Source organism: Mauremys reevesii, linkage group 25 (genome assembly GCF_016161935.1).
Source record: "Mauremys reevesii isolate NIE-2019 linkage group 25, ASM1616193v1, whole genome shotgun sequence".
In the NCBI taxonomy this organism is placed as follows: Eukaryota; Metazoa; Chordata; order Testudines; family Geoemydidae; genus Mauremys; species Mauremys reevesii.
The window spans coordinates 10,880,234-10,891,738 of NC_052647.1; the positions used below are offsets into that span (position 1 = coordinate 10,880,234).

Genomic DNA, 11,505 nt, shown 5'->3' on the forward strand with positions numbered 1-11,505 from the left:
AGTCCAGCCAGCCAGGCAGGGAAGAAGAGTTGCCAGGCTGGGGGCTCAGGCACAGCCCTGCCCTCCCCTTGGGGCCACTTTGGGAAGCGGTGGAGGGGGGGGCTGAGCTCCCCCCGTCCCCACACAGAAGCATCACACGTGGCTCTGGGCTTGTACGTAAAAAGGAGAGGCCCTTGTTTTAATGGCCGGCCGCACGGAGGCTCTGGGGGGGGGACGGGGGACGACAGTCAGTCTTAAAACAAAACGCTTGCGCCTTCGCCAAACTAAAAAATAAAGCCCCGTAGCCTCTGTTCCTGCCCGGGGCCGGGCTACTGGGGGGGGCTCTCGGTCTTCACAGCCTCTGGGGCCGATTCAGGGGAGGGACAGCACGTCTCAGCCCCCGCGCCGCTCCCCTAGCGGAGGGAGAGAAGCTAGAGTCAGGGTTATGGGTTATGACAGCTGCACGGGGGCCAGGGGCTGCCACGCCTCTGATCCCCCCACCCCCGATTCACAACCACCCCGGCCAGGCCTCACCTCCTTGAGCCTCTTGCAGGGGATGTTTTTCAAGTGGCTCCTGTCCTCCGCTCTCTCCTTCCGCTTGTTCTGATGCAGCTTCCTCTTGTCCTGCAGGGAGGTGGAAATGCCCCCCCTGGAAAGGCAGGAGGGGGCTGGGTGAGGACGGCTGCTGAGCTCAGCCCAGCAGCTTTTCACCCCCAGGGTTAGCTTCAGCTTCAGCCCCAGCAGTGGAGTTTGCTCAGCTACAGGCAGGAGGGACAGCAGCTGCCTCTGGGGTGGAGCATGGCAGCTGTATAACAACAGGCCCTGAGGAGCGTTCACGTAGCCAGAGGGGCTGGAGGCTTTAAAGAGACCCAATGGAAGCAGGAGAGGGCTACCAGCCTGGCTGGGTAGTAGCCACACAGGGGTGGCACCTTGCTCTAATCCGGATCCAGAGTCGTCCTGGCCTGGAGTTGGATTCAAGGTAGAACAGCAGCCCCTGGCGTTCACTCCTCCCCACCAGGCGTCCCTGCAGCTGTCACAGCTGGTGCCTTCCTGTCAAAGATGCACTTTGCCCACCAGTCAAGTCTCCAACCAGCCCCAGGGAGGTAGATGGGGTCAGTCCTAGCTCCACTCTACAGCGGGGGAAACTGAGGCAGGGAGCCAGGAAGTAACTAGCCCACTCACCCAGGAATAGAACCCAGGAGTCCTGCATCTGAGCACACCCCCCTCCCGCTCAGTCCTGGCCCCCCTTACCCTGCCTTAGCCCTGGCCTTGGGACCCCAGTACGCTTCGGGATTCTCCTGGAATCGCTTCAGACCCTGCTTCCTGGATTTGGGGTTGGCGTCCTCGCGGATGGTGAAGGATGCCTGCAGCCTGGGGCAGGGAGGAGAGGGAGACAGGCGGCTGAGTGCTTTGCAGGGGGTGCAGCAGCCTGGGGGGCAGGGAGAGTGGATCAGCCCCATGGGCCCATCTAGCCTGGGATTCTTGACCCACCACCCCCTGCTGCCCTGGCTCAGGCCAGAGGGCCCCGTCTCCCATCTGCGCAACACACCTGCTGGAATAACCTGTCCCGGGAAAAGTTCCTCCTTAATCCACCTTAGCCAGCTGCATTGCCCTGAAGCAGCAGGGTTGGGCGGTCCCCCCCCAGACCCTCTGCACTACAGGGGCAGGGTCCTGGAGAGGCTATACCAGCCCCCCCCCGCCTCTTCCCCCGTGATCTCACGGAAGGTCAGTATCACTGTTTTACAAATGGGGAAACTGAGGCACGGTGGGACATGACCCACCCACACTGAAGGCCAGTGGCAGAGCCACGCCTAGAACCCAGGGGTCTCACGTGCTGGTCCAGCGTTCTCCCCCCTAGGCCACGCCGCCTCCCCGCTGCCTCCCACCAGCAGCAAAGATGGCAGCGCGCCAGGTGCCGGCCTGATTCCCGTCGAAGCCCCAGGCCGTACGTGGGCTCCACGGAGAGGATGTGGAAGGCTGGGCTGGTGTCGGAGAGTCGCTCTCTCTTCACGGGATGGAGTCTCTCCTGGGGAGAGATCAGGTCATTTTGTTCCTTGACTTCGACTCCCAGCAGCCCTGGACTCCCTCCGCACGAAGCTTAGCCCGTGCCCCTCAATCCTGAGCCCAACAGATAGGACCCCCCACCCCCTGCCTCCCCCCGCTACCGTCACCAGCCTCACGGCCAGCTAGGGGTCCCCATTAGCTGTGACCTGATTGGGGCTGGGGGGGGGATGAGGAACGCTAAGCCCCCCCAACTCACCCAGCATCTCATGATGTCCCAGAGGACGGAGGGCGGCGCGTCCGTCTTGATGGCGTTCTTGCAGGCGTGGGAGAGCGACACGCGGTAGCCGGCGTGGAGGAGGGCGGATCTGGAACCGGAGGGGAGCCCTCAGGCCACGCTGCCTGCGGGCCCCGGGGCTCTCCGAGGTGGGGGCAGCAGCTCTCCCCAGCACCCCCTAGTGGTGAGTGGAGGGGGGGTGCTCTTCCCCTGGGGGGAAATGTGCTGCTTGCAGCCCCAGCCCCAGCCTCACTCCCGGCCTTACAGGCAGCGTGTCCCGGTGGAGGGGGGGCCCCGTCTGGCTCTTTGCCCCCGCTCTCCTGGGGGCGGGTCCCTTCCCGGCTCTGTGCCTCATTTCCCCGCCCACTCCAGGGGTGTTGAGAGCAGATGCTCCTTGGGGCAGGGGCGGGGGCTGGGCCGGCTCTGCCCGGCGCCCGCGGGCGGGTCCCGTAACGCCCCGAGTACCTGAACTGCAGCAGGGAGGGCGTGTTGCAGTGGATGGTGCTGCTCAGGCAGTCGAGGGTGTAATACAACGGGACGTCGCTCAGCTCCTGGCCAGAGGGGAACACGGTGGCTCAGCACAGGCCCTGCCCCCCTCCAGAGGTCCCACCCTCCCAGAGGCTCCCCAACTCAGACCCAAAAGCCAACCCGATTCCCCAGCAGGGCCCTTCTGCCCCCCATTGGCCCCTCACCTCGGTCACCATGCTGAGCACCCCCTGGATCCGATCCTGTGTCCCGAACCGGCCCGGGTTGCTCCCCAAGGCCGACAGGACCCTCTGGACAAAGGCTGGGTCGTGGAGGGGCTCCGCCCACATGGGGCCACCCAGCTGGGGGAGAGAACGGCAGGTGAGGGCAGCGTGCCCGGCCGTACGGGACTGGGGTGCACTGGGGGGAGCGGGGAGCTCACCTGGTGCCGCTGGTGGCAGTGCTCACAGGAGGGGCCCACTGGGGGGCCTGAGGCAGCCGAGTATTTAAAACTGAATCAATCAGAACGGTGATTAGAGATCTAATGGGGTACAGCCCCTCCCCCAGCTGCGCCCCTCCATCCCAGCCTCCCTCCAACCCCCCCTTTCCTAACCTGAGATCTAGTCCAGCTCCACCCCCCCCAGCTCTCCCAGGCCAGGCCTCCCTCCAGCTGGGGACCCCCCTCTCCACTCTCCCCATCCATTCTGCATCTCCGTAGGGACCGCCCAGCCCCGGACCCTCCCATCCAATGGGCACCAGCTCCGAGGACAGGTCCCCTCCTGCTGCTCTCCGGGGCCAGGAATCGGAGTCAGCCCCTGTCCCGGGCTGAGGTGGAGAACCCAGAGCCTCCTACTTGCTCCCGTGGCTGGTCATCTTGCCGAGTCTCTGGAAGTGGTGCGTCCCGCAGCCCACACAGTTATACACCAGGGCCTGTTTGCTGCAGAGACAGGAGGCGATGCAGTGAACAGCAAGCAGTGGGGATGCCAGCAGGGGGCGCCGCAGGGCTGGGGCAGCTCCTGGCCTCTCCAGCAGGGGGCGCTGTGGAGAGCAGGGTGGGCTTCTTGGCCGGCAGCCCCGGATGAAACGCTCACCTGGCAGAGGCTTTCACTGTGGCCTGGCCGGTGAAGACCCGCACAAAGACCCGGATGTAGAAGTCGGCGCTGACCGACAGGAGCGGCACGATGTAGCGCTGGTAGCAGTTCGCCCGCAGGTCCAGGCTGTGCAAGATGATCCGCAGGGCCTGCGCGTGGAAACGGGGTCTCGAACAGGCGCTGCGGAGCCGGCCTCAAGGAGTGGCCGGGGAGGGGTGGAGCGCTGGGGTGCGGCAGGAGCGGGGAGGGGTGGAGCGCTGGGGTGCGGCAGGAGCGGGGAGGGGTGGAGCGCTGGGGTGCGGCCCCGGGGGCCACACTCCCCTTCCAATACTGGGCCGGATTCCCCCGCCCAGCTCTGCTGGGACACGAGTGCGCCAGGTCTCAGCCCAGCCCGAGCAGGACCAGTAGGGCCCCAGGGCTAAATGGGCCAGGGAGCAGGCTGAGCTCCCCTTCCCTCTGGGGCAGCGGTTCTCAAACTCAGCTCAGCGAGTCACGGCCGGGGCCGCCGGCCCCACTGATCAACTCCTCGCCCTCCCTCCCAGCCCCTCCTGCACACTGCGGAACAGCTGTTTGACAGCAGGGTGCTGTTTGGGGGAGGGGTGGAGTGGGGGTTCCACACCCCTGGAGAAAATTAGAAACCGGCTTGGCGGGTCCATGAAAATTTTTAAATCAAACTGAGGGTCGTCAGGTTGCTACGGTTTGAGAACCACTGCTCTAGGGGGCAGGCAGCTGGATGGGGCATGGAGACAGAAGCCCCCCCTCTCCCCCCCCAACTCACCATCTCGTGGCAGAACTTGCCCTTGATGGACATGGCTCCGTACTTGCTGTAACACGTCTCCCCGCTGTTCCCGGCCATCACCGCCATGTCGGTGCAGGTCACGCACAGCAGGCCTGCAAGGGGGACATCCCGGGGGTGGTCAGTGGAGGATTCTTCCCCCAGCCACTGGCCTCACCTGCTCCAGGATTGGAAAACCCAGCCTAGGTGGGTCTCTGCCCAGAGTTCAGAGCCTGGGACAGCCACTGGGGGCCTCGCTTCAGAGGTGGAGGAGGGAAGTGACCTGCCCCCGGGCCAGATCGAACCAGGAGTGCGGATTCCTGGCCACCCTGCTCTAACCCACCAGATCCTACATCCAAGGCATCCATGGAAGCTTGCAAATGTGGCAAGTCACTGCTGTGAGGAAGCTCGCAGCGCCAGCAGCCCTGGTGCTGCCCCCTCCCCCCCGCCCCACTCACCTCCTTCACTCACCGCCTGCACGGCGGCGTCCAGGAAGGTGGCAGGGCTGCCGTATGGGTCCAGGTCGATGATGTCGAACGGATGCTTCTCCGCCTTCTGCTGATACATCAGCATCCTGCCGGCGGGACGGGGACAGATGCTGAGTGGGGGGGTCCCAAGTGCAGAGCCAGGGAGGCCTTTGGGGCCAGTTCACAGCTTAGGATATCTGAGGTCTCTTATCCGCCAAGCCCCCACCCACACAGCCCCTCTCCCAGCCCCTGCACTGGAGACCCCCCCCCCAGAGGGCACAGTCTCCCTGGCTTGTTATTTATTAGGTGTATTCTGGTGGCATCCAAGTGCCCAGTTGTGGCCCAGGGCCCCCCGACACTGCACAGAGACAGAACCCAAAGACAATCCCTGCCCCAAACAGCTTCCAACCCACCTCTGTGCCAACAGTTAGCGATCGTGGTGGCTGGAGGCCTGTCCCGCGAACCCGCCCACCGCATTAGACACAGGAGTCGCTACCTGCTCACCAGCCACTTGGGGATTTCGCCAGATCCCATCACCAGAGCTTAGTCCCGTTCTCCCCCCCCCCCCCAAAATCCTCCAGGTACAAGGCCATTCACCCTCCTGCTTCTGAGCCAGCTGGATTGGGAAGCTCAGGCCAACCCGGTGGGCAGCTGAGAACAGCCCGCTCAGTGCACATGCCGCCAGTGGCCCATCCCCCCCGCTTTACCTGGCATCGGCCAAGCTCGACGTCACCAGGTGCCCGACTCCATTGAACTGGACGTTCCTCGCTATGAGCTCGACGGCTTTGGAGGAGAAATCGTTGGCCACCACGGCCTGGAGGCCAGGCACCTCCTTGGCAAAGCGGATGGAGCGGAGCCCCGAGGCGGCCAAAGCCTCCAAGATCCGCACTCCTTCCTGCGCAGGGTGGGGAAGGGACCACATCTCAGCGATCGGTGGGGAAACGAACCCAGGGCCTCTGGATCCAACAGCACACGCCCCTGATGCCCGAGCTACAAGCCCAGGTCTGTTAGCTACGGCTGAAGCAGGCTCATCCACCTCTGCCCACGGCCCAGCCATCACGTGGGTTACAGGCTTCAGCGCATTGGAGACTCCTGCCCAGACACTGATGCCAGGAGCCCAGTGGATTAGGAAGTTTCTCCATCCGTCTGAATGCCAAACTCCAATTCCCCTGCAAGGTTAGCGAGACCCTGCGCACCCACCGAGCTGGAGGGGCGAGCGCAGACCTGCCCAGAGCTTGCTCGCACCAAGACAGGTTTTGCAGTGCCGTGGGTGAAGGCAGCATAAGTGGGGAGAGGGTTCGGCTCCTCCCTAACTGGGGGGGATGGTCAAGGGAGAATCTTCCCTCCCCACACCCTGCTTCAAACCCAGAGCGTGTGGGAGGGCCACAGCTGGGGTGGAGCGATTTAGGGGAACCCACCCATCCTACCCAAAGAGGGATCGGCTGGTCTCTCTGGCCCGTGAACTCTGAGGCAGGGACTGTTTCTCACTCCGGGCAGTGCCTGGCGTGACGGTAGCGCTAGGTTTATACGCACCTTGCACACTTCTCCCACTGCCGCCGTCTGCGCTGCCCCCTCCCCGTCGGGCGCTGGTTCCGGCCCAGCCTCCTCCCCTTCGGAAAGATCCACAACCACTTTCTCGACCTTCTCCTCTCCTGGGACGGCAACTGCAAGAGACAGAGCGGGTGGTGGGGGCGGATGCGAGGGTGTCAGCCATCCCTCCCTTCCCACTCCAGCACCGCAACAGATCTGGGTGTTAAGGGGACTGGGCAGCGTCTCTGGGTTCAGACCTCAGTGGGCAAAGAGGCCTTGCAGTTTGGGGTGGGAGGACGGGATGCCCCTCTGTGCAGGGGCCCTCCCAGGCTGAGGAGCTAACAGGAAGGCCCTGAACCATCCCTGTTCCCAGCCTCTGGCCATGCCCCGATCTGCCCACTATGCCAAAGCATCCAGTACTCCGGCTAGTCCCTGCATCCCAGGGGCGATAGGAACAGTGTGTAAGAGCAGCCTAGCTTCAGCTTTGGGCTAAGGAGGAGCTCAAACTAGAGAGAGCACAGAAGCAGCTTAAAATTCCCACCTGCAAGCAGCGCGGAAAGGGAATAACTGAGAATCAGAGCCGAGCCCCTGGCATTCCCTTGGCCTGATGCACTGGGCTCAAGGTGGGAGTCTCGGGGCGGGACAGCAGGCCAGAGGGTCACAGTGGTCCCGACTGGCTTTGAAAGCCAGGGTGCTAGTGAGGGTCGGACTAATTTAACCATCCTGCTCACTGCATTGGGGCGGGGGATGTTCTTGAGAGACAGACAGACATTTCCACTTACTCTGAATCCCCTTGGCCGAAAGCTGAAGGCGAATGAATTCTGTGATCACGGCGCACCTGAGGCAGAAGGTCAGAGAGAGAGAGAGAGAGACACACACACACACACAGAGGCCTTAGTGCCCATTAAGGCTCAGATCTAGGCCATGTCCCCCGATGGACTCATGCTTCTGCGCAGTTTTTCCAAGCAATTCTCTCTATTGTCTTGTTAGCCCTGATTTGAAAAGTAACTGGATTTGGGGGGACCCTGATTGGAGACACGTTAAGGCCCCTCCCCAACAGCGAGTGCTTGGCACTAGAGAGGGATGGTCTAATAGGAGAGGAACGATGGTGTTCTGGAGCCCTACGTTCAATTCTGTGCTCTGCCACATACTGCCTGTATGAACCTGGGCCAATCACTTAGCCTGTGTCTCGGTTTCCCCATCTGTACAATGGGATAATAGCCCTGCCCAGCCTCACTGAAGGGTTGCAAAGTGCTCATCTATTACCATGATGGGGGCCAGATAAGTACCTAAGACAGACAGCTCCAGGCCCCCCTCTTAGTTGTACTTACGTCAGGTCTCGGTTAAACTCTTGCACGGGGTTGTAGAACACTTCGTTAGCACTGGGGAAGATGATCTTCGCTTTCCCCTCTGTGATCACGGTCTCCCCAGTTTTCACGGGGTCAGCGCAGCTCCCAGCATCCACCGCTAGATCAGATGTAGGCGGCCGCTCCTCACGCTGCTCTGGATGGGAGCCATTGGCTTCCTGTGGGCATTCCCCCTCCATGTCCTTGGAAGGACAGAGCTTTCTGGCTGGCAGATCTTCGGGTGGCGGGAATCTCCGGCCCCTTCCAGCCAGCTGATTTGTTACAGTTCTGCCCGGCTGCAGGATGCAGCGTCTCATAAACCAAGCCAGTAGAGTGGACTTAGCCTTCATCAGAACATCTTGTGTCACAGCTGTCCCCAGAATACAAGAGAGAAACAGTCCCTGAAGGATCCCCACATACTTTATAAACTACGGTCTTACTACAGTTTGTATTGTGGTAGTGCACTGGGCACTGTATGTTAAGTGTATTTCAGTAACACCTAAGAATCACAGGCCACGGCCTCACTGTGTTCAGCCCCAGAACAAAGACAGCCCTTGCCCCAAAGTGCCTGCAACCTAGATACAAGAAGAGGTAACAGATGGCTATAGACAGGGAGCACAAGGAAATTATATCAGCGAGCGTAATGGGCAGCGGTCTCTGTACATCAGCCATTGCCATGTTTTTTTAGCCCTCATGGCATAGGAGAGTTGAGGAGGAATCTGAATTAGGACAACAAAGTGGCTTTGACAATGAGCAGGCAAACGCTACTTCTGTAGCTCTCATTCCCGTCGTACCCAAGCACTGCACAATCTTTAATGTCTTTCTACTCACAACCACTGTGAGGGAAGGAAGTGCTATTACCTGCATTTTGTGGGAAAACTGCTCTAGTTAAATTGCTGCAACAATCTGGTGTGGATGCAGCCCTACCCCATAAGGGTTTTTAGATCAGCAGAGCTTGTTTTGGTAAATTTACCAGCACATCTATATACTACTATAACCACAGCCGCAATAAGGTGTGGCAATGATCTAACTACGTACGTAGAAAAAAAATCAGTGCAAAAACTGTGTCTAGACAAACCCTTAGATCATAAGCTCTGTAGGACAGGGTATCTTTGCGTCCATACAGTGCCTCACGCAACAGGACCCTGCTCCATGGCTCAGACTCTTAGGTGTTATTGCAATACAACAGCACTGTCAGCCCCACGCACCTAAAAATTAGTCATCACAACAAAAAAAAGTCACAAGGTTGCCTTAAAGTCATCAGATTTCTTTTAAATAACAGAGTTCTTTTTATTTGATTTCTCACATGGGTGCCATGGGGGTTCACTTCTTCAAGCTTTTCACCACAAGCTCAAGGACTAGGGTTGTCACCAGTCTAGGTTTCCCCCAGGATCATCCCTTTTTTTGGTGGTAATTTCCCCAGATTAAACAGTTCAGATACCACAGGGTGGGTTGTGGTTTTTTTGGGGGGTACCTCAGAGGTAGCAACCCTAATAGAGGGAGGATAGTTATTTTTTCTTAAAAAAAAAAACTAACTTGAGATTCTAATGTAGTCACATGAGACAAGGAGCTGAGGTTTTCAGGCGGGGGGGGGGGGGCAGACAAGCCACCAGGTGTCATGAGATTTACAATGACACTGCAAGACGTCCCCACGTTCCCCCTCAGCCTGACGTTTTCTGGGAGCCAGCTCAAACCACTGGAAGGACCGGGGGGGGGGGCCCTCAATCCCGCAAAATTCACGTGGGGGAGGAATGGGAGGGTGACTCAGTTTAAGGAGCCGATACCAGGTTTTGAGACTCACGCAGGATAACTCAGAGGAGGAGGAGGAAAGGGGAGAATAATCCCCAATTCCCCCAGGCTGAGGATTTGAGAGCTGAAATTTGAGGTACCCCCCACACACAAAGCTAAATTTATCCTGAGTCCACGCAGCCCTCCCTTGGGCGAGGGGCAGAGTATCCCCTTCCCCTAATTAACACCCCCAGGCTTCCCTCACCCAGAAAGCGCAGCAAGCTCAGCCTTCCCTCCACGCCTTCCAGGAGCAGCTATATGGGCGGCGCCATATTGTATCCTGCGGGGAGCGATCAGGTGACCCCGATCCGGCCAATGGGAGGTGCCATGTACAGGGCGGCTAGAGGGACAAATAGCTTGGCAGCTGTGACCAAAACGCGACCGGAAAATCTATCCCATTGAGAAGGGGGGCAGCGGAGCTAGGGACTGGGTTAAAGAGGAGCCCTGCCAGGTCGGGGGCGTGTCCCTCTTTTGAGGATCACTGTCAGGCTGCTCCCCCTTTAATGTGGCTGCATCATGACTGCAACCCAGGCAGCCTGATGATAAAAGCCACCATGGCACAACACAGGGAACGGCGTGAGACATCCATCCAGTACCCCACAAAATGCAGCCATGTCAAGAAAGCCACGTGGCAACAGGGGTGCAAAACATGCCACTTTGTGGACTGAGCTATGGTTCCCCACCCCCAGCCCCATCGGGATCCAGCAGACTCCCTGAGGACTGCACATATCCTGAGAGGTGGAGATCCGTAGCTGGCCCTATCCCCTCCCCTGGAGCAGAGGGGCTCAGTGGGTATAGATCTGTATTCCCATTCCCTAGTCCTCTGCACAGGCCTGGTGGGGGTGGGGAGGGGACAATGTCTGTAACCCATCCCAGCTTATCTCCCCATGAGGCTCAAGAATCCCTCTGAGAGCCCTCAGCAGCCTCCCAGGAAGGGGTGAGGATGCTGCAAATTAAGCTGATTCCCCATCCCCACTCCTCCAGGGTCCCCAGGTGCATGCCAGGCCTGCAGACTCCACAGCTAGACAAGGCCTATTGGCCATCCTAGTCCTTCCCCACATATGGCTACTCAACTGTCTGTCTCTTCCTCCTGGCCGGGCTTGACTGGGGTGTGTGGGGCCAGAACCCCAGATATTAACATGACCCTCAAAATACAGAGAGGATCAAAATGCCATCTCAGCAACCCAGATCTGAACACCCTGAAAATGTGGGGTGCTCCCAGCAGAACCAGAGCTATAAAAGGGGCAGGGCTCCAGACCCCGCTGGAAAATCCAATCCCTCTCCAAAAAGACCCACCACCACACCCAACTCCTCCTGACAATCAGGGATGCACCTGGTAGGATCAGGGCCATAAGGGAACATGGGTGAGGAATAATCCAGACACCATCTGGAAAATCCAGACCCGCACCCCCTCCAATTTGGAGGGAACGGTCTCCTTATCTTCCTTCCTCCCCTTAAGATTTCAAAGGAATAATTTCTGGAGCCAAATATGGGGGAAATTCAACCACCCCAATTTTTTTTTCTAAGGGGGCAGTTCTGGGTCCAAAATTTGGGGAAACCTCCTAATCTGCCTCCAGAAATTATGGTTTCAAGGGTTAACTCTCCACCCCCTACAGATTTGTGTTTTTTGGGGTCAGTTCTGGATCCAAAATTGGAGGAAACTTCTGTCAATCCAAACCCCAAATTTTATTATTTGGGGGGTCAATTCTCCTTCTAATCCACTCCTCCCATAACAATCCCCCCAACTTTTTTTTTGTAAGATTCATTTTGCTTCTGGATCCAAACT

At 59.2% G+C, this 11,505-nt stretch overlaps 1 protein-coding gene across 1 annotated transcript; it reads right to left on the bottom strand.

Moving 5' to 3' along the window:
• Window positions 1–150: 150 nt before the first annotated feature.
• Window positions 151–10,028, bottom strand: TRMT1 (tRNA methyltransferase 1). The gene is made up of 17 exons (XM_039514271.1): window positions 9,925–10,028; window positions 7,917–8,301; window positions 7,368–7,423; window positions 6,589–6,719; window positions 5,763–5,950; window positions 5,047–5,162; window positions 4,592–4,704; window positions 3,814–3,962; window positions 3,576–3,659; window positions 3,165–3,234; window positions 2,950–3,084; window positions 2,723–2,808; window positions 2,240–2,348; window positions 1,929–2,005; window positions 1,231–1,350; window positions 514–628; window positions 151–392 (listed from the first exon to the last, which is right to left on the bottom strand). Exons 2-17 carry the CDS (start codon window positions 8,279–8,281, stop codon window positions 309–311), a joined length of 1,998 nt encoding a protein of 665 aa, XP_039370205.1. The 5' UTR covers window positions 8,282–8,301; window positions 9,925–10,028; the 3' UTR covers window positions 151–308.
• Window positions 10,029–11,505: the final 1,477 nt, after the last annotated feature.